This window comes from Oncorhynchus mykiss, chromosome 5 (genome assembly GCF_013265735.2).
Source record: "Oncorhynchus mykiss isolate Arlee chromosome 5, USDA_OmykA_1.1, whole genome shotgun sequence".
Classification (NCBI taxonomy): domain Eukaryota; kingdom Metazoa; phylum Chordata; class Actinopteri; order Salmoniformes; family Salmonidae; genus Oncorhynchus; species Oncorhynchus mykiss.
In genome coordinates, this window is record NC_048569.1 from 73,513,513 (window position 1) to 73,534,969 (window position 21,457).

General features: G+C 42.2%; 2 protein-coding genes across 7 annotated transcripts in view; both read left to right on the forward strand.

Moving 5' to 3' along the window:
• The first annotated feature begins 1,430 nt into the window (after window positions 1–1,430).
• Window positions 1,431–10,885, forward strand: LOC110524529 (complement C1q tumor necrosis factor-related protein 7). Of its 3 annotated transcripts, none has more exons than XM_021604261.2 (3): window positions 1,431–1,679; window positions 6,053–6,292; window positions 9,149–10,885. In XM_021604261.2, the coding sequence occupies exons 2-3, from the start codon at window positions 6,061–6,063 to the stop codon at window positions 9,775–9,777; spliced, it is 861 nt and encodes a 286-aa protein (XP_021459936.2). In that variant the 5' UTR covers window positions 1,431–1,679; window positions 6,053–6,060; the 3' UTR covers window positions 9,778–10,885. The 3 variants fall into 3 exon arrangements, with proteins under 3 accessions (XP_021459936.2, XP_021459935.2, XP_036834244.1); XM_021604260.2 differs by lacking the exon at window positions 1,431–1,679 and adding an exon at window positions 5,492–5,640; XM_036978349.1 differs by lacking the exon at window positions 1,431–1,679 and adding an exon at window positions 5,514–5,645.
• An 899-nt stretch (window positions 10,886–11,784) lies between these two features.
• The window catches only part of cc2d2a (coiled-coil and C2 domain containing 2A), a 32,036-nt gene continuing 22,363 nt past the window's right edge, over window positions 11,785–21,457 (forward strand). For 2 of the 4 annotated variants that reach the window (XM_036978333.1, XM_021604263.2), the window contains exons 1-10: window positions 11,785–11,977; window positions 12,286–12,408; window positions 12,567–12,651; window positions 17,642–17,698; window positions 18,070–18,150; window positions 18,337–18,496; window positions 18,660–18,760; window positions 18,936–19,040; window positions 19,219–19,320; window positions 19,422–19,619. In XM_036978333.1, the coding sequence (XP_036834228.1) occupies window positions 12,395–12,408; window positions 12,567–12,651; window positions 17,642–17,698; window positions 18,070–18,150; window positions 18,337–18,496; window positions 18,660–18,760; window positions 18,936–19,040; window positions 19,219–19,320; window positions 19,422–19,619 (903 nt within the window). In that variant the 5' untranslated portion in view covers window positions 11,785–11,977; window positions 12,286–12,394. The remainder of the gene's footprint in view (window positions 11,978–12,285; window positions 12,409–12,566; window positions 12,652–17,641; window positions 17,699–18,069; window positions 18,151–18,336; window positions 18,497–18,659; window positions 18,761–18,935; window positions 19,041–19,218; window positions 19,321–19,421; window positions 19,620–21,457) is intronic. The other 2 variants (XM_036978334.1, XM_036978335.1) reach the window with 2 other exon arrangements.

A 21,457-nucleotide genomic window follows, 5' to 3' on the forward strand; every position in this document is an offset into this window, starting at 1 on the left:
GTTTGTCAAAAGGCTTTGCCTATTGTTTAGGATGACATTGCTTTTGTGTAGGTATACTTTGACTTCACTCTACAGGGAGAAATGACCCTCTGCTTACTAGCCTAACTGTACAAGGAGTCCTCTAGTTGTATGTCTGAATAGGAGTGTAGTGAGTGATATTAATCATTATATGCCTCCTCTGAGTCTATAGAACAGTGACTATTCTTGAGAAGTTCTTAAATGCATTTTAGACCCGGACAGAGGCTGGGCTCCCCTGTGACTAGTAAATATATGGCCAGGGTCATTGTGCAGTCAATATGGTAAACTGCTTAGCACAGCAAGCATCCTGGGAGAGTATGGGAGTGAGGCGAGGCAAGGGTAGATTCAGAGTAAATGGGTTTGGAGATCAGTTTTGTCAGGTGGCCAGATGTGACCATTACCAGGGTAAAGGTGGCCGTCATTTGCACACTCAGAACACCTGCCTGTGCTTCCACGGAGAGATTGTGTGTCACTAGCCAAACACCAGCCAGGAGCCCATCCTACAGCACCCCAATACCAAAGGCCCTATACCATACCATAGCCATCCTCCTCACAGTCCTAAAATCAAGGAAACACCAACATAAAGTGTATTAATAGGGTGTTGGGCCACCACAAACCAGAACAGCTTCAATGCACCTTGGCATAGGTTCCTCAAGTGTCTGGAACTCTATTGGAGGGATGTGACAACATTCTTCTATGGGAAATTCCATAATTTGGTGTTTTGTTAACTGCTGTCTCCGGCGCCGCTACAAAATGTCCAATGTTTAATTGGGTTGTGATCTGGTGATTGAGATGGCCATGGCATATGGTTTACATAATTGTCATGCTCATCAAACCATTCAGTGACCACTCATGCCCTGTGGATGGGGCATTGTTAATCTATGGGGGCATAGTCATGGTAGCCAAAATAATGGCCTGCCCAGAATTTTAAACATGACCCTAAGCATGATGGGATGTGAATTGCTTAATTAACAACACCTGTGTGGAAGGACCTGCTTCCAATATACTTTGCATTCCTCATTTACTCAAGTGTTCCTATTATTCTTTCACTTACCTGTAGTTTTAGTGCGTATGCAGTATACCGCCATCTAGAGGCTAAATATTGCTATAGCTGCAAATTCTCATTTGCAAAAAACATTTCTGAATGATCATGCTGTTACAAGAATCACACTCAAGAATGAAGTATAATGTCAGTAGTTGACTCTTTAATGTGGACTGGTGGAAAGGGTGTGTATTCAGGCCTGCACTCTGAACTTATGAAGTCAGTCCTTAAGTTGGTGATAGTTGTTTTGCTTTGTGGAAAGTTTATAACGAGACAGAGGAAGTGGATGAGGGAGAAAGAGGGAGGGGTGTGAGTGAAACAGAGAGGGGGAGGTTTGAATGACTCTAGGGAGGCTACTATTACAAATCAAGACTCTGAGAGGGAGCAGAGAGACAGAGGGAGCCCTACACAAATGTTTGAAGGAGCCCTACAAAGACGAAGGATAGGAGAGCGAGACAGAGAGGTTGAGAAGGAGACTATGTTATCCAAGGACATTCTACTTATCTCTCATCACCAAGGACACAGGACTGTGACCAGGAAGGAGATCTGAGGATTGACACAATTATACTGATTGGAAGTTGTTGAAGCAGTCAACAAGAGGAGCAGCTCTCAACCTGTGGTAAGAGCATTCAGCTGGCAAACGTAACATCTGCATGTTTCTTAATACCATACATACAGTATGCCAGTGCTATGATCACTCACATTATAACCAAATAAAACTACTGTTCTTTACTTTGGGGTATAAGTTATTGGATGGGCCATACATTTTTAGAATAGATCAGAGACGCTGGCATGCTGTTTCACTCTCATCATCTCAAAATAACAACCTCAGCTGGTCATCACCTTTGTCTTAATTGAAGCAATAAGGCCTGAGGGGGTGTGGTATATGTCCAATATATCATGGCTAAGGGCTGTTTTTATGCACAATGCAACGTGGAGAGTCTGGACATAGCCGTTAGCCGTGGTATATTGGCCATATATCAAACCCCTGAGGTGCTTTATTCCTATTATAAACGTTTTACCAATATAATTAGAGCAGTTAAAATAAAATGTTTTGTCATACACTTGGTATACGGTTTGATATTCCCCGTCTGTCAACCAGTCAACATTCAGGTCTCAAACCACCCAGGTAATAATGTTCATTTTAGCATGTGTACCAATTAAAATAATGGCACTATACTTTTAAGAATGTGTGAGTTCTGTCCTTTCTTTCTGTGTGTGTGAGCGTGTGTATGCCTAGGTGAACATTTTGTGTGTGAGAATGCATGCATCTGAGAGTAGAGCAGGGTCAGTGCTTTAATGATGGGTAGGTCCCAGTCATGACATCATCCCTGCTGGGCAGAAATGGTGGGTGGGGATTCTCCCTCAGAGGGCCTTTCTCACACTGGCTCTATGCTGAGTTCATTACAGTACTACCCTCAAATCGAAAAACATGTTCCACCGAGAGCAGCTGCCTTTAGCGTAAATAGTCCTAATTAATAATGGGGGACCAGGGGGTATCTATTTCACAGTGCTGGCTGAGCTTGTTCACACCAGTATGTGAATTTGTGAGTGTATGTTCATTGGGTGGCCTTTGTGTGTGTGTGTGTTGGACTATAAATCATTTGCATGTGTGAGAATAAAGCATTTACACAAATGATTTATATTATGTTCCGTGGGTTGTGATTCCCCTGATCGTGATCTTCAAGTCTTCCATCTTCAGGACAGTGTTCATTCTGTATCTCTAACATCTCACAACAAACGTTGCAGAATTTTAAAAAAAACTCATAGCCATGGAAACCCAATGTTAGTTCCACTATTCCTAAACACACGCTATTGTCAGATACAAAGACGTGGAACAGATGTACAGACACACAGAGCTAACATGCTCACGCCCAATTGCCCAGACATACTGTATACACACAACAACAAAGAGCAAAATTACAGGCATTAATATACTCAGATCTCACAAATATCCATAACTGTACCTGTTTGACTCCATGGTTCAGGTTTTTGTTACATTACTGTATACTCTGAATGTACAAAACATTAAGAACCCCTGCTCTTTCCATGACATAGACTGACCAGGTGAATCCAGGTGAAAGATATGATCCCTCATTGATGTCACTTGCTAAATCCACTTCAATGAGTGTGGATGAAGGAGACAGCTTAAAGAATTGACACATGGATTGTGTATGTATGCCATTCAGAGGACGAATGGGAAAATCAATATTAGGAAAGTGTTCATAATGTTTGGTACACTCAGTTATTAACTACATTATACATGCTGAAGCTGAAGATAAACTCCCAGGCATTTTCCTGTATCAAGTTGAAGCTGGGTTTACCAAGTCGTTCAGTGCATGCTGTTCAAGCCACTGAGCTATAAATTATCAAGCCGGCTAGCCAGCTAAACAGACGTCTCTGCAACACATCTGTTTGAAGTCACGTACACAAGAATACTCAACCAATCACACGACACAACACTGGACTGGCCAAGGGCTGGCATTTGTTAGTTTGTCCATCATTCCAGTGACATTGACCATCCAGCCAACTTGACACAACTGTGGAAAGCATTAGAGTCAACATGGGCCAGCAACTCTGTGGAACGCTTTCGACACCTGGTAGAGTCCATGGCCCGATGAGTTAAGGCTGTTCTGAGGGCAAAGGGGGGGGGGGGGGGGGGGGGGGGGGGCATTCAATACTAGGAAGGTGTTCCTAATGTTTGGTACACTAAGTGTATATTAAGCTGAAGATAAACTCCCAAGCATTTTCCCAAAGCATTTTTCCACAGCTGCCAACCATTACCGCCATACATGCATATTGTTTACAGTATAATTACGATAGAGAATGAAATAAAATTACTGTTGTGAAGCATATCTAACAACACTTGTGAAGTCAATTATGTTTCCATGTGGTGTGTAACAAAGTGTCTAACTTCATCTGTATGATTTAAGCCTTATGACCTATCATGTTTTGCCAAATGGTATCCAGCTACAGTTTGGTATCCAGCTACACTATGGTATCTAGCTACAGTATGGTATCCTACTACAGTATGGTATCTACAGTGGGGCAAAAAAGTATTTAGTCAGCCACCAATTGTGCAAGTTCTCCCACTTAAAAATATGAGAGAGGCCTGTAATTTTCATCATAGGTACACTTTAACTATGACAGACAACATGAGAAAAAAGAAAAAAAATCCAGAAAATCACATTGTAGGATTTTTTATGAGTTTATTTGCAAATTATGGTGGGAGATTATCAGTGGTCTTGTATGTCTTCCATTTCCTAATAATTGCTCCCACATTTGATTTCTTCAAACCAAGCTGCTAACCTATTGCAGATTCAGTCTTCCCATCCTGGTGCAGGTCTACAATTTTGTTTCTGGTGTCCTTTGACAGCTCTTTGGTCTTGGCCATAGTGGAGTTTGGAGTGTGACTGTTTGAGGTTGTGGACAGGTGTCTTTTTTACTGATAACAAGTTCAAACAGGTGCCATTAATACAGGTAACGAGTGGAGGACAGAGGAGCCTCTTAAAGAAGAAGTTACAGGTCTGTGAGAGCCAGAAATCTTGCTTGTTTGTAGGTGACCAAATACTTATTTTCCACCATAATTTGCAAATAAATTCATTCAAAACCCTACAATGTGATTTTCTGGATTTATTTTCTCATTTTGTCTGTCATAGTTGAAGTGTATCTATGATGAAAATTACAGGCCTCTCATCTTTTTAAGTGGGAGAACTTGCACAATTGGTGGCTGACTAAATACTTTTTGCCCCACTGTAGCTACAGTATGGTATCCAGCTACAGTATGGTATCTAGCTACATTATGGTATCCAAATACAGTTTGGTATGTAGCTACAGTATGGTATCCAGCTACACTATGGTATCTAGCTACAGTATGGTATCCAGCTACAGTATGGTATCTAGCTACAGTATGGTATCCAGCTACGGTTTGGTATTTAGCTACAGTATGGTATCCTACTACACTATGGTATCTAGCTACAGTATGGTATCTAGCTACAGTATGGTATCTAGCTAGCATATGGTATCCAGCTATAGTATCTAGCTACAGTATGGTATCTAGCTACAGTATTGGTTCCAGGGAAGAAAGGTTTCCATGATGTGGTCTCTTATATCCCATCCATACAGTCACTTGATGACCCCTGGTTTGCTGCCCAGTCCTTACAGAACCAAAGTTACCTTTCTTTCGCTCTCTTTCTAAACCATAATTTATCTCATTGCTCAGTGCAATCATCAACTCTTTCAATAACATGATTGTTATTGTGTTCTGTCAATGTTTCTTAGGTCCAAGAGCAGATAACATGGCTGTGTTTCTGTGCGTGTCTGTGTCCAGAGGGTTATTTCAGCCTTGGGTTGCTCTGACATAGTTGTTCTGGCTGTTGTGTCATAACTAAGGAATGCATTGACAAAATGGAATTGGCTTGGAAGCGAGGCAAAGGCTTCTCTCACTGCTGCAGCCGCTAACACATTAATGCGACTGGGGGGGCTGACAACAGAGAGGAAGAGAAAAAGAGAGTCCAAAACGCAGCGTTATCCATTAGGACCCACATCTGGCGCTGTGGCTGTAGTTTGGCAGGAGAGAGGTGCGGTGCGTGATTCTTGATTCCTTCATATGTTATTTTACAGGGGAATCTGCTGTGTTTTATAGTGCTGTGTCTAATGCTTATTATTTTAGCAGGTTCCTGTGTTTAGTCCCTCCGACCTTATCTCAGTCTGTCTGTTGGCTAGCTGGCACTAGAACATGCTCCTCTCCCGCCAGGACACTGCTGTGTTTTCATTTCTGGTCATCTCTAATAACTGGAATCTAAACTGGGCTGTTTCTCAACTTAGAAGAAAGTTTCCAGATTTGTTAGATTAATATGCACTCAGATCATGCACACTCTGCCATTATAAGAGAATGTCACCCGTTTGTGAATGTGGTCATTGAGGTTGTGTTTCAAGTACTATACAGTAGGTCTGATGAAGTGGCGGTTGTTTTCTTTTCTCTCTCTACAGAGCTGAGGATGTGGCGGTTGGTAGGCGTGGCCTTTCTGTGCCAGTGTGTGATTGGTCAGCTGCTGGAGGCCAAGGTGAGAGGAACTCCACCTCGTCTGATCTGCAGTGTTCCGGGGTTGCCAGGGACACCAGGTAAACCTGGCCCCAACGGGCCTCCAGGGGCCAACGGGAGCGTAGGAATCCCAGGAAGAGATGGCAGAGATGGCAGGAGAGGAGAGAAAGGAGAGAAGGGTGGAGCAGGTACAGTACTGACCTTATCTAACTCCATAAAACATACATACAATCAGAGGCGTCATGCCCATAAGTAGCACAATAATCATTGTAAAAATATATAATCAAGTTAGAGTAGCTAGCTTGTAGAACTACTGTATCTTAGCTGGCTTGCCTGCTGGCAAGGTTAATAGACTTTAGAAAAGCAAGCAATTACTAAATGTACTGGATATTGCAGAGAAGCATATTTTGTTTTTAGTTTTTTTAAGTGCCACCCGTCAGGAAGATACAGACAGCTCAGGAGATCTGATTAGATATGAAGAAAAATAAACATATTTTTAATATAGAATTAAAGCATAATGATTATGGCTCTAGATTGCAGGAAAAAGCTGTTTCAGGTGAAAAATGCTAAATTCTCCAACTTACAGACAGGAGACGTAGCCCCCCTCCAGATCACCTCCCCAGCCATCCTCACGTACTTTGTGGCCCCTCAGATTTTTGGGGTAGATGACGCCCCTGCACACAGTTCAAATATTGACTCCGACTGTATATTTACTTATTGTCTACTTTACCTCCATGAACACGCCATGGCCTTTTGGCAGTAAGTAAATATATAAACATTATAACGATTGCATCGAAAGACAAGTTTACACCACCAAAAATACATTTCAGTCCTTTTTAATTATCCTAACCCAAGCATTTCACAATCTGAATCTGCCCTGCAGATGGGTTTGCTCTCAGGACATTAAAGAGACTTCAGTAATTGATGTAGAAGACAAGTGGGACCCTCCAGTGATCTCTGAAATTGTGTTTATTAATCATGGTCAAACTACATCAGCTACACAGCCATATTTCACCAGGGAGACCATGAGCCAGACAAAAAAATGTATGTGATGTTTGGTTTAAATCAAAACTACCTCTACCAGGTGTTTTTCTAAGACCAAGGTTTCCATGTGTCTGAGCTTCCCACGCAGTTCCCTTTATTTGGGGTGTGTTCATATTTTTCCCAATGGTTGGATGCCTGGTTCTCCTGCCTTTGGAGTGATCCAAAAGATATTTTATATGGGTCAAGGAAGCTGAAATATTTGGAAGAACAAAGTTAAATCACCGCCTCTGTTTTTTTGTCAGTGTCTGTTAGTGTCATCCAAGTGCAACACGGCTTTAAGATAAACCTTGTTTTAGATCCAATATGTACTATGTCAATGAGCTGTAAATGTCAGGCTCACAGTACCTGCATTCTGCATGATGTTCTTTTACAGACTTACACATTTAAGAGGAACCTAGGCATGCAAATACCACACAGACTCTTTCTCTCACACACATCAGAATAGCACACATTTTTTTCACACATTCAGTACATGCATACACATGCATCCTGTCCATTCTTTCCTAGCTCCAATACATTGTGATGATTTGGTTTGATACAATCCCAGATTTGACGACACTGTACAACAGTCAGTGCAGTAGTCAAACATAGATTGTGACTGGACTCCAAGGGCGACATAATAACCGAGGATGGCTGTGAGGCGCTGAGCAGTGGTGGAAAACTACCCAATTTTCATACTTGAGTAAAAGTATAGATACCTTACTAGAAAGTTACAAGTAAAAGTGAAAGTCACCCAGTAAAATAGTACTTGAGTAAAAGTCTAAAAGTATTTGGTTCTAAATATACTTAAGCATCAAAAGTAAAAGTCTAAATAATTTCAAATTCCTAATATAAAGCAAAATAGACGCCACCATTTTTTTTGTGTGTTTAGTGAGTCTGCCAGATCAGAGGCAGTAGGAATGACCACGTGTTCTCTTGATAAGTGTGTTTAGTGAGTCTGCCAGATCAGAGGCAGTAGGAATGACCACGTGTTCTCTTGATAAGTGTGTTTAGTGAGTCTGCCAGATCAGAGGCAGTAGGGATGACCACGTGTTCTCTTGATAAGTGTGTTTAGTGAGTCTGCCAGATCAGAGGCAGTAGGAATGACCACGTGTTCTCTTGATAAGTGTGTTTAGTGAGTCTGCCAGATCAGAGGCAGTAGGAATGACCACGTGTTCTCTTGATAAGTGTGTTTAGTGAGTCTGCCAGATCAGAGGCAGTAGGAATGACCACGTGTTCTCTTGATAAGTGTGTTTAGTGAGTCTGCCAGATCAGAGGCAGTAGGGATGACCACGTGTTCTCTTGATAAGTGTGTTTAGTGAGTCTGCCAGATCAGAGGCAGTAGGAATGACCACGTGTTCTCTTGATAAGTGTGTTTAGTGAGTCTGCCAGATCAGAGGCAGTAGGGATGACCATGTGTTCTCTTGATAAGTGTGTTTAGTGAGTCTGCCAGATCAGAGGCAGTAGGGATGACCATGTGTTCTCTTGATAAGTGTGTTTAGTGAGTCTGCCAGATCAGAGGCAGTAGGGATGACCATGTGTTCTCTTGATAAGTGTGTTTAGTGAGTCTGCCAGATCAGAGGCAGTAGGGATGACCATGTGTTCTCTTGATAAGTGTGTGAATTTGACAATTTTTCTGTTCTGCTAAGCACTCAACATGTAACAAGTACTTTTGAGTGTCAGGGAAAATGTATGGAGTAAAAAATACATTATTTTCTTTAGGAATGTAGTGAAGTAAAAGTTGTCAAAATATAAGTAGTAAAGTAATGTACAGATACCCCACAAAAAAACTTAAGTAGTTCTTTAAAGAAAGTTGACTTAAGTACTTTACACCACTGGCACTGAGCCTATTCACTAATCCTTAAATAGTAGGGTTTTACATGCACAGGGAATCAGCTTACTCATATTACAAATAATCCAACAATACTGGTCAAATGTGATAATAACTGTACAAGTATGTGTCAATGGCAATACACAACTGGAGTTACAGTCAGTCAGAACACCAACTGTCTCCATTTCAGGGGTAAAGGGGAAAGTCGGCCCAATGGGTAAACTTGGCCAGCGGGGTGACCGGGGTCCTGGTGGGAAGAGGGGTCCTGGTGGAGAGAGCGGGGATGGGGGCCTACCTGGTCCTCCAGGGCCCCTTGGGAAGAAAGGGGACAAGGGCCAGCGAGGGCCAAGGGGGATGGCAGGAGTCTGCCGGTGTGGCAGCCTGGTGCCTAAAGCAGCCTTCTCTGTGGGAATCACCAGTAGTTACCCTGCTGAGAAGGAACCTATCAAGTTCAACAAGGTCCTCTTCAATGAGGGGGGGCACTACAACCCAGAGACGGGTAAGTTCATCTGCGCCTACCCAGGCATCTACTACTTCTCCTATGACATCACACTGGCCAACAAGCATCTGGCCATCGGGCTGGTGCAGAACGGACAGTACCGCATCAAGACATTTGATGCAAACACAGGAAACCATGACGTGGCCTCTGGGTCCTTAGTAATGTTCCTGAACCCAGAAGACGAGGTGTGGCTGGAGATCTTCTTCAAGGACCAGAATGGCCTGTTTGCAGATGCAGGGTGGTCTGACAGCCTGTTCTCTGGATTCCTGATATATGCAGACACCAACTACCTGGACTCACTAGCAGAGGACTACGCATAGTTACTTATTACATTCAATAAAGAACTGAGAGGACTGAGTTTATAGCCTCCCCTTGATGCATTTAGAGTATCTATTTCATAATGTTTTATTTATATTCTATATAAATACAGTGAGCTCCAAAAGTATTGGGACAGCGACATTTTTGTTGTTGTTGTTGTTGTTTTGGCTCTGTATTCCAGCACATTGGATTTGAAATGATACATGAGGTTAAAGTGCAGACTGTCAACTTTAATTTTCATCCATACCGGATTAACCGTTTACAAATTACAGCACTTTTTGTACACATTCTGGCGGACCAAAAGTATTGGGACACATTCACTTATATGTGTATTAAAGTAGTAAAAAGTTATGTATTTGGTCCCTATTCATAGCACACAATGATTATATCAAGCTTCTGACTCTACACATTTGTTGGATGCTTTTGCTGTTTGTTTGGGTTGTGTTCCAGATTATTATGTGGCCAATAGAAAATAATGGTAAATAATGTATTGTGTCATTTTGGAGTCACTTTTATTGTAAATAAGAAATATAATATGTTTCTAAACACTTCTACATTAAAGTGGATGTTACCATGATTACGGATAATCCTGAATGAATCGTGTGTAATGATGAGTGAGAAAGTTACAAAGGCATACATTAAAAAAAAAATGCTAACCTCCCCATTATTGTAAAGGTTGTCTTGAGGGTATGATATTTGTCTGTAACTTTCTCTCTTATCATTATTCACAATTCATTCCGGATGTGTGTGTATGACCTTGTGTGTTTTGGGGGTAAAGTCATGTAGGAAATCATTTTTGTTTGGTGAAAGTAAACAATGTTTTTTGGGAGAAAAATATCTAAGTATCTAAGTGATAATAAGCTATGATTTATATATTTCATGAATACATGTTATGATATTTACTTCAGTCATTAATGAGTCTTCCCTGTACCTTATTTTTTTAAAGTATTGAATAGTATTAGTTGAATACTATTACAGTTTAAGGCACAAGTACTGTACTGTTTTTGAGTGTGGTGATATGATATAGATGCTCAATCCCAAAAGTGTAATGTAACACAGATGTTAAACACATTACTGAACAATGGCTGTAATAAACCATTTCATCCCTATCAGCACAATCATTACACTTCACTATCTTCATAATATCCCACATAACACTATAAGTATGGCAGATAGTCTGACTCTGCAGAGAAGTAATCAAGTCATCTACTGTATCTCTACTATCCAGAGATTAACATTGTGGTCTGGTCCAGCTGAATGAAAGTGGTGTGTCTTGGACTCTTCCCTGCGTGTTTTTGGCATGATCACTGGAATGTGAGAAGCTATTTGTGTTCTTGTTATGTTTACCATCGGAAAATAGGTATTTTCTCATTTAATAACAATTCTGCAGGTGAGTATGGGAGTATGGAGAGGTTGGGAGCCCATAAACACGGAAACAAATCTGTACCGACATGAGGGCTGTGTGTGTGTGTTGTTTCTAATTCAGCTGTAGCATGTAGAGCCTTTGGGGAAATACAGTTCTAGAACACATATATGAGAGAGAAGAGTGGGAGAGTGTTGCATGTGTGCTTCTGGAGAGTGTTACTAAACTATACAGTGTTCATCCCTTTTTGGATCTAAACTGATGGGAAGATACAATGTTGCCAAATAGTCTTGCCAGAATTTAGTTAATAACGCTACAAGACAAAAATATGTTCGATTTTATTACTGATCTGGTATTTGATTATTGGATTTAAAGGAATATTTTCATGACAAATGTAATTACTGTACATCGTAAGTGTTCATTTGAAAAGTCTAATATCATGATGTTAATCCACACACTCTTCCATTCAAATCACCAAATGGGGGGGAGTGGGGACCATGAAAGACCATGAAGATTGATCCGCTGAGCAACTGCTGTACGCATCGAGATACCATTCGACAAACGGAAGCAAACCTGTGAGACTTTACGGACACCGTAGAATGTGACGCAATCACTGTTCGATGATTGACAAATCCGTGCATCAATGAAAATCCTAGATGTTTGGGAGAGAATGGGATACAATACTAGCGTGAACCCATGCTGTTTGCAAGGTTGTTCGAGGAGTAGTTGATATCGTTACTAAGCAGCAGCAATAGCAGTAAGCCTGTATGTTATAGTTATCAAGAGGGAGAAATTAGTCACATTTTTTGTTGTCCAATGGATAGTCTTTTTACCTCCAGGTCTGTACACATACGTCTTCAGTTTTTGTATATCGAATAACCTAGTTGTCTTATAATATTACCCGAGGCCACCTTTGTAGTTGTTTATCAGCCCAATGGACTGTAGGCTAAACATTATATCGTTTTCACACCATTGTCTGAGCTCGAGGGCTTTTACCTAGCTAAATTACTTTATAGAATGTTCGCCTTTGTTCCACAGAGCGGTACATTTTGTTACATTGTTGATTATTTGTTACACGCTCTAGTAACAGTTACAATGTTTCATTTGTTGCACGCTCAAATTAAACTGTTGCAATGTTTCATTGCAGAGTCAATCTCGTTCAACAGGATATAATGTAGCGGTTCTCATTAGGGATACCAATAGATTTCAAGTTGAAAACCAGGCCATTTAAAGTTGAACTTCTTCCCATCATCAATATGGCCTCCTCAAGGTAACTGTCAAATTGTTTTAACTTTTTATTTTTAGAAACATATTTACTTAGCATTTGCATTGGGTTTCCCTGACCATAGTATTATTTCTTGTTGAATTAATAGAAATAGTCTATGCATAGCAGGCCTAATTTGCTTGTGAAACTGTCCTCCATTTCAGTGATCTTCGGGAGAAATTACGAAAGAAACGACGGGCGCTACAACAGACTCTGCAGGTCAAAGACGACGTGGATACAGATACCCAGGTAATGCATAACATACAGTCAGTCATATACAATCGCTCAGTCCTTGATTAAGGGACTAGCTTGCTGCTGAGGTTTTGAGAGTTTCTCCAAATGTATTGTTGTCATAGCGCTTCACTCTAATAACACAACTGACTCACTATGTGCCTACCAGTACTCTACATTAAATTGAAATCACATGCGCCGAATACAACATTACAGTGAAATGCTTACTTACGAGCCCCTAACTAACAACGCAGTTAAAAAAATATGGATAGGAATAAGAAATAAAAGTAACAAGTAATTAAATAGCAGCAGTAAAATAACAATAGCGAGACTATATACAGGGGGTACCGGTACAGAGTCAATGTGTGGGGGCTTGAGGTAATATGTACAGTACATGTAGGTAGAGTTATTAAAGTGACTATGCATAGATGATAACAACAGAAAGTAGCAGTGGTGTAAAAGAGGGGAGAGGGGAGGCAATTCAAATAGTCAGGGTAGCCAATTTATTAGGTGTTCGGGAGTCTTATGGCTTGGGGGTAGAAGCTTTTTAGAAGCTTCTTGGACCTAGACTTGGTGCTCCGCGTGCGGTAGCAGAGAGAAAAGGGTGGCTGGAGACTTTGACAATTTTTAGGGCCTTCCTCTGACACCGCCTGGTATAGAGGTCCTGGATGGCAGGAATCTTGGCCCCAGTGATGTACTGGGCCACTCGCACTACCCTCTCTAGTAGAGGTCGACCGATTAATCAGAATGGCCGATTAATTAGGGGACGATTTCAAGTTTTACTAACAATCGGAAATCGGTATTTTTGGACACCGATTTGGCCGATTTATTCTTTATTTAATCTTTATTTAACTAGGCAAGTCAGTTAAGACATTCTTATTTTCAATGACGGCCTAGGAACGGTGGGTTAACTGCTTTGTTCAGGGGCAGAACAACAGATTTTTACCTTGTCAGCTTGGAGATTCAATCTTGCAACTTTACAGTTAACTAGTCCAACGCTCTAACCACCTGATTACATTGCACTCCACAAGGAGCCTGTTACGCGAATGCAGTAAGCCAAGGTAAGTTGCTAGCTAGCATTAAACTTATCTTATAAAAAACAATCAATCAATCAATCAATCATAATCACTAGTTAACTACACATGGTTGATGATATTACTAGTTTATCTAGCGTGTCCTGCGTTGCATATAATCGATGCCGTGCGTATTCGTTAAAAAGGACCGTCATTGCTCCGTGTACCTAAACATCAATGTCTTTCTTAAAATCAATACACAGAAGTATACATTTTTAAACCTGCATATTTAGCTAAAAGAAATCCAGGTTAGCAGGCAATATTAACCAGGTGAAATTGTGTCACTTCTCTTGCGTTCATTGCACGCAGTCAGTGTACATGGAACAGTTTGGGCCACCTAATTTGCCAGAATTTTACGTGATTATGACATAGCATTGAAGGTTGTGCAATGTAACAGGAATATTTAGACTTATGGATACCACCCGTTAGATAAAATAGGGAACGGTTCAGTATTTCACTGAAAGAATAAACGTCTTGTTTTCGAGATTATAGTTTCCGGATTCAACCATATTAATGACCTAAGGCTCGTATTTCTGTGTTATCATGTTATAACTAAGTCTATGATTTGATAGCACAGTCTGACTGAGCGATGGTAGGCACCAGCTGGCTAGTAGGCATTCATTCAAACAGCACTTTCGTGCGTTCTGCCAGCAGCTCTTCGCAATGCTTCAAGCATTGCGCTGTTTATGACTTCAAGCCTATCAACTCCCAAGATTAGGCTGGTGTAAATGACTAGCTAGTTAGCGGGGTGTGCGCTAATAGCGTTTCAAACTTCACTCGCTCTGAGACTTGGAGTGGTTGTTCCCCTTGCTCTGCATGGGTAACGCTGCTTCGAGGGTGGCTGTTGTCGATGTGTTCCTGGTTCGAGCCCAGGTAGGAGCGAGGAGAGGGACGGAAGCTATACTGTTACACTGGCAATACTAAAGTGCCTATAAGAACATCCAATAGTCAAAGGTTAATTAAATACAAATGATATAGAGAGAAATAGTCCTACAATTCCTATAATAACTACAACCTAAAATTTCTTACCTGGGAATATTGAAGACTCAGATTAATCGGTATCGGCCTTTTTTGGTCCTCCAATAATCGGTATCGGCGTTGAAAAATCATAATCGGTCGACCTCTACTCTGTAGTGCCTTGCGGTCGTAGGCCAAGCAGTTGCCATACCAGGCAGTGATGCAACCAGCTAGGATGCTCTCGATGCAGGATGCTTTCGGTGCAGCTGTAGAACCTTTTAAGGATTTGAGGACCCACGCCAAACCTTTTCAGTCTCCCGAGGGGGAATAGGTTTTATCATGCCCTCTTCATGACTGTCTTGGTGTGCTAGGACTATGTTAGTTTGTTAGTGATGTGGACACCAAGGAACTTGAAGCTCATAACCTGCTCCATTACAGCCCTGTAGATGTGAATGGGGGTGTGCACAGTCCTCTTTTTCCTGTAGTCCACAATCATCTCCTTTGTCTTGATTACATTGAGGGAGAGGTTGTTTTCCTGGCATCATACAGCCAGGTCTCTGACCACCCTATAGGCTGTCTCGTCATTGTTGGTGATCAGGCCTACCACTGTTGTGTCATGGGAAAACTTAATGATGGTGTTGGAGTCGTGCCTGGCCGTGCAGTCATGAGTGAACAGGGAGTACAGGAGGGGACTGAGCATGCACCCCTGAGGGGCCCCTGTGTTGAGGATCAGCGTGGCAGATGTGTTGCTACCTACCCTTATCACCTGGGTGTGGCCTGTCAGGAAGTCCAGGATCCAGTTGCAAAGGGAGTTGTTTAGTCCCAGTGTCCTTAGCTTATTGATAAGCTTTGAGGGCACTATGGTGTTGACTACAGCTCAGCGTTCAATGAATACCATTCTCAAATAGGTGTTCCTTTTGTCCAGGTGGGAAAGGGCAGTGTGGAGTGCAATAGACATTGCATCATCTGTAGATCTGTTGTGGCGGTATGCAAATTGGAGTGGGTCTAGGGTTTCTGGGTTAATGGTGTTGATGTGAGCCATGACCAGCCTTCAAAGCACTTCATGGCTACAGATGTGAGTGCTACGGGTCTGTAGTCGTTTAGGCAGGTTAGCTTAGTGTTCTTGGGCACAGGCACTATGGTGGTCTGCTTAAAACATGTTGGTATTACAGACTCGGACAGGGAGAGGATGAAAATGTCAGTGAAGACACTTGCCAGTTGGTCAGCGCATGCTCGCAGTATACGTCCTAATAATCCGTCTGGCCCTGCGGCCTTGGGAATGTTGAACTGGTTAAAGGCCTTACTCACATCTGCTGCGGAGAGTGTGATCACACAGTCTTCCAGAACAGCTAGTGCTCTCATGCATGTTTCAGTGTTATTTGCCTCAAGCGAGCCACTGGGCAACTTTTGTCACTGGGCAGCTCTCGACTGTGCTTCCCTTTGTAGTCTGTAATGCAAGCCCCGCCACATCCGACGAGCGTCAGAGCCGGTGTAGTACGATTCGATCTCAGTCCTGTATTTACGCTTTGCCTGTTTGATGGTTCGTTGGAGGGCATAGCAGGATTTCTTATAAATTTCCGGGTTAGAGTCCCTCTCCTTGATAGCGGCAGCTCTAGCCTTTAGCTCAGTGCGGATGTTGCATGTAATCCATGGCTTCTGGTTGGGGTATGTACGTACGGTCACTGTGGGGACAACGTCATTGATGCACTTATTGATGAAGCCAATGACTGATGTGGTGTACTCCTCAATGCCATCGGAGGAATCCCGGAACATATTCCAGTCTGTGCTAGCAAAACAGTCTTGTCGCTTAGCATCTGCTTCATCTGACCACTTTTTTATTGATCTAGTCACTGGTGCTTCCTGATTTAATTTTTGCTTGTAAGCAGGAATCAGGAGGATAGAATTATAGTCAGATTTGCTAAATGGAGGGCGAGGTTTTTTTCCCTCTAGTTACACATTTAACATGCTGATAGAAATTTGGTAAAACAGATTTAAGTTTCCCTGCATTAAAGTCCCCGGCAACTTGGAGCACCGCCTCTGGGTGAGTGTTTTCCTGTTTGCTTATGGAGGTATACAGCTCATTCAGTGCTGTCTTAGTGCCAGCCTCTGACTGTGGTGGTTTGTAAACAGCTACGAAAAATACAGATGAAAACTCTCGGTAGGTAATGTGGTCTGCAGTTTATCATGAGATACTCTATCTCAGGTGAGCAATAGCTCGAGACGTCCTTAGATATCGTGCACTAGCTGTTATTTACAAAAATACGTAGTCTGCCAGCGCTTGTTTTACCAGACGCCGCTGTTCTATCCTGCCGGTGCAGCTGTATGTTGATAGTGTTCAGCCACGTCTCCGTGAAGCATGAGATATTACAGCTTTGAATGTCCTTTTGGTAGTTTAATCTTCTGCGTAGGTCATATATTTTATTGTCCAAAGATTGCACATTTGCTAGCAGAATGGAAGGAAGTGGGGGTTTATTAGATCGCCTACGAATTCTCAGAAGGCAGCCCGCCCTCCGGCCCCTTTTTCCCCGCCTCCTCTTCACACAAATCACAGGCATTTGGGCCTGTTCCTGAGAAAGCAGTATATTGTTCGCGTCGGCCTCATCAGACTCGTTAAAGGGAAAAAAGGAGTCCTTGGTGAGTAATCGCAGTCCTGATGTCCAGAATTTATTTTCGGTCATTATGTACAAAATATGTTTAAAAAATAATAAACAAACAAAAAACACAATCGGTTGGCAGCACGTAAAACGTCTGCCTTCTTCTCCGGCGCCATCTTACTGACTTTGATACAGCTGTGAGCCTCTAGAGACAAGATACAAGGTACTTTATTGCCAGACAGAGGAAGTACAGGCTTTGACAAGACTCAACAAGTCCTGAAAGCGAGTCTCACCTGCACACACTGAAGAAGTCAAATGTGAATACACATCCACACACACAAACTGGCAGGACTCTGTGTCTAAGTGCTCTGATCTGCCTGGTAGGCTCTGGTCCCAACAGACAAGAAGCAGAGTAAGGAGAGAGGACAGACGACTATGGAGGTTGGTATGTTTTCTCCCATAGCCTCCTTGTAGCTGTGCTGTGGCCTAGCTAGCCTGTAGTCACCTTGTGTGCTTTCTTCCTGACTGCAGTCTTCTGACCTGCCTTGTTCACCACCTCGCCTAGAGACGTGTCCAGACTGCTTCTCTCTCTTTCCTCTGTAGAGTTCACTGAGTTCTATAGGTTGTGTGCTGTAGTTCTCTCCTCTCTCCTAACATTCTACTTCTTCTTCTGTTTTCTTTCTCCCTCCTCGAAGGGGATATTTTATCACTCTGAAAAGCAGCAGCTGCCTTCATATGAAGTCACAGGCCTACCTGTAATATTGTAGGATGTCTGACTTTGCACCAACTGTGTGTTTGTGTTGGATTATTAGGAGCTAACAGCTGGTGAGGAGGAGCCTGGAGATACACTGAGACGCAACCTGAAGGCTCAGAGACAGAAGAGGAAGAAAATGGTATTGAAGTTAGAATTCACTGGCTCCGTCCTAGCTATAATCATCACCACTTTTCTTGTTGATTAATAGTCTTAAACTTAAACCCCAGTGTTATTACAGAGTAGTAGTACTACTAGTAAAGTATTTTCTGTCTGTTTCATTAAATGGGTTATCTTATAAAATGTTGACACTTGCTCCCTCTCCTAGCTTGAGAAGGCGTCTACAGATGATACACCTGATGACTCAGTGGTGGAGCCCCATGATGAGACAGTGGTGGAGGTCACTGCTGTTCAACAGATCAGCCACGATGATGACAAACCAGAGAAGCCTGACATCGTGTCCAGTCCCACTCACTCCCAGAGAGGAGGTGAGACTGTCTATCCTGCATGTCCTCTAACCTGGTCCTCCCTAGCCTATTGCTGTCAAACAGAGAGGAGTTGGTTAACAGCCCAAACAGACTGGACCACCAGGGTAGTTTCTCCCTACTCTATCTCCCATAGGTGTTGTTTCATACCTGTCTCTCCCCTCAGACCTGCCACCCCGGCCTCAGGCCAAACCCGCGCCAAGCTCGAGCCACTCAGAGAGCTCCACCATGAGACAGCGAATGAGAGACAAGCTGAGGGCAGCCAGGGTAAACACAGCCTCGCTCTACTCAACATATATTATTGATTAACTACAGAGATTCCTAATTTTGTACAATTTCCTTATCAAAGGTTTCAGGACCAAACTTCCTGTTTATTCTCCAGAAATCTTATTGTTTGATTGAAATTGATTGAAAATGTATTGTCTCTTGTACACTTCATCAGTCCAAAGCAGAAAGTCTTCTACAGCAGGAGGCTTCCTTGGAGGCGCCAGCTAGTCGCTTGCAGAGTCTCAGAGACAGAGACACTCTCACCAGGTTTGACAGAGAGGTGAGGACCTGACTTCTACTCACTTTCTTCACTGTCTATGTGCATATAGTAGTCCAGTACCAGCATCACTGTACAGAGAATCTTTTATTGGAGAATTCATTAACCATATTTTGAAGCATGTAATTCACTATGCTAACTAGCCTGAAAGTGAAGGTCATGATCCGCTGATGTTTTCCAGACAGAGCCAGACCTCAGGGCGGGGAGAGATGACCACACTTCTCCCCTCAACACCAAAGTCAAGTTCCGAGAGACAGTCAGGCGTGTCAGGATAGAGAGTATAGTGAGTGGCCAAACTGCTCTCCTTTGGTTCTTGTAATCTAATAGATTGTATGATTAAGGTTAAGGATTTTATCAATGTCCTCTGTTTTATTGCAAATGTAGTCGGAGACAGGTTTACCCACAGCGGAGGAGGCCTACAATTTTTTCACTTTCAACTTTGACCCGGAACCCCATGAAGAGGCGGGCAAAGGTCGTAAGAAGAGAAGGCCAAGGACAGAAGGGGAGAATGACGATGAGGAAGAGGAGGAGGAAGCGGTCACTGAAGTGGACAGGGAACAGAAAGGCGAGAACGAGGAGCGGGTAAAACTAGCATAGATAATGAACCATTTAACTCATTTAATTTTAATGTATCTCCTGAATTAATTGAAAGAAAATGTAATTGACTGAAAACAAGGGTAGACGTACTCCCAGAGTACAAGTAGCATATATTGTTGCCATGGATTGCTAATGATTGCAGTATCTGTGTGTAATTAGCTGTAAAATATATGGAACCCTGAGACCCTCCTAAACAAGTCAGCTAGGAACATGACAGGACAGTGTTTCTGGTCTTAGATCAGCATCGATGCTGAAGGCACCATATGTCAGATGAAAAGATTTCTCTCTTCTGTCTGTCATTTGATCTTGGCTAGTGAGAGAGGTCTGAGCCACATTGTTTTAAGACCGGTATTTCCAAACTGGGGTACGCTCAATGCCATCTGGAGTACGCTAATTAAAAATGTGATTCACAATTTAAAAAATATTATACTTTTTTCCTTCACATTTTCAAACAGTCCATTTGATATTTTCCAACGGGGCTATACATTTGGGTGAGTTTTCTTTCTCTCCTGAGTAGCCTCGTTTCACTGCCAAAAATAAAATTCAACCATCTCATGTTCAGCGAAATAACATCACAATGTTAAACACAGGTAGCCTAGTCAAATAATGAACATCCAATCACATTAAACGTCTCTTGTGGGAATTCCACTAACGGTCTGTATGTAGCCAAACATAGCTGCTGCTCATGTTGGTATTTGTACTGATGACGCAAAAGCCATGACAGGGAGACATAGTGGAGTGGTAACGCGTGTGCAAGCAGTTGCTCCCAATGCCACTTGGGTATACTGCAGAATCCACCGAGAGGCTCTTGCTGCCAAGGGAATGTCTGACAGCTTGAAATATTTTTTGAACACTACAGTGAATATGGCTAACTTTGTTAAAGCAAGGCCCCTGAACTCTTGGGTATTTTCTGCACTATGCAATGATATGGGCAGCAACCGTGTAATGCTTTTACAACATACAGAAGTGCGCTGGTTATCAAGGGGCAATGTATTGACACGTTTTCTTTTAATTGAGAGAGCTTAAAGTTTTCTTTACTGACCATAATTTTCACTTGTCTGACCGCTTGCATGATGACGAGTTTCTCACACGACTGGCATATCTGGGGGATGTTTTTTCTTGCCTGAATGATCTGAATCTAGGATTACAGGGACTCTCCGCAACTATATTCAATGTACGGGACAAAATTGAGGCTATGATTAAGAAGTTGGAGCTCTTCTCTGTCTGTATTAACAAGGTCAACACTCAGGTCTTTCCATCGTATTATTTTTTTTTTGTGTCTGCAAATGAACTCAAGCTTACAGACAACGTCAAATGTGATGTAGCGAAGCACCTGAGTGAGTTGGGTGCGCAATTACGCAGGTACTTTCCAGAAATGGATAACAATTAACTGGATTCGTTATCCCTTTCATTTATTTAAAAAAATATATATAATTTCACCTTTATTTAACCAGGTAGGTGAGAACAAGTTCTCATTTGCAACTGCGACCTGGCCAAGATAAAGCAAAGCAGTTCGACACATACAACAACAGAGTTACACATGAAATAAACAAACATTCAATAATACAGTAGAAAAATCTATATACAGCATGTGCAAATGAGGTAGGACAAGATAGGTAAGGCAATAAATAGGCCATGGTGGTGAAGTTATTACAATATAGAAATTAAACACTGGAATGGTAGGATGTGCAGAAGATGAATGTGCAAGTAGAGATACTGGTGCGCAAAGGAGCAAGATAAATAAATACAGTATGTGGATGAGGTAGATTGGATGGGCTATTTACAGATGAGCTATGTACAGGTGCAGTGATCTGTGAGCTGCT

Excerpts from the sequence above, each read along its gene's own strand:
- LOC110524529 (XM_021604260.2), top strand. The coding sequence starts at position 5,529 with ATGCGACTGGGGGGGCTGACAACAGAGAGGAAGAGAAAAAGAGAGTCC. Across the intron at positions 5,641-6,052 it reads TGTAGTTTGGCAGGAGAGAG|AGCTGAGGATGTGGCGGTTG; the intron begins GTGCGGTGCGTG and ends CTCTCTCTACAG. Across the intron at positions 6,293-9,148 it reads AGGAGAGAAGGGTGGAGCAG|GGGTAAAGGGGAAAGTCGGC; the intron begins GTACAGTACTGA and ends TCTCCATTTCAG.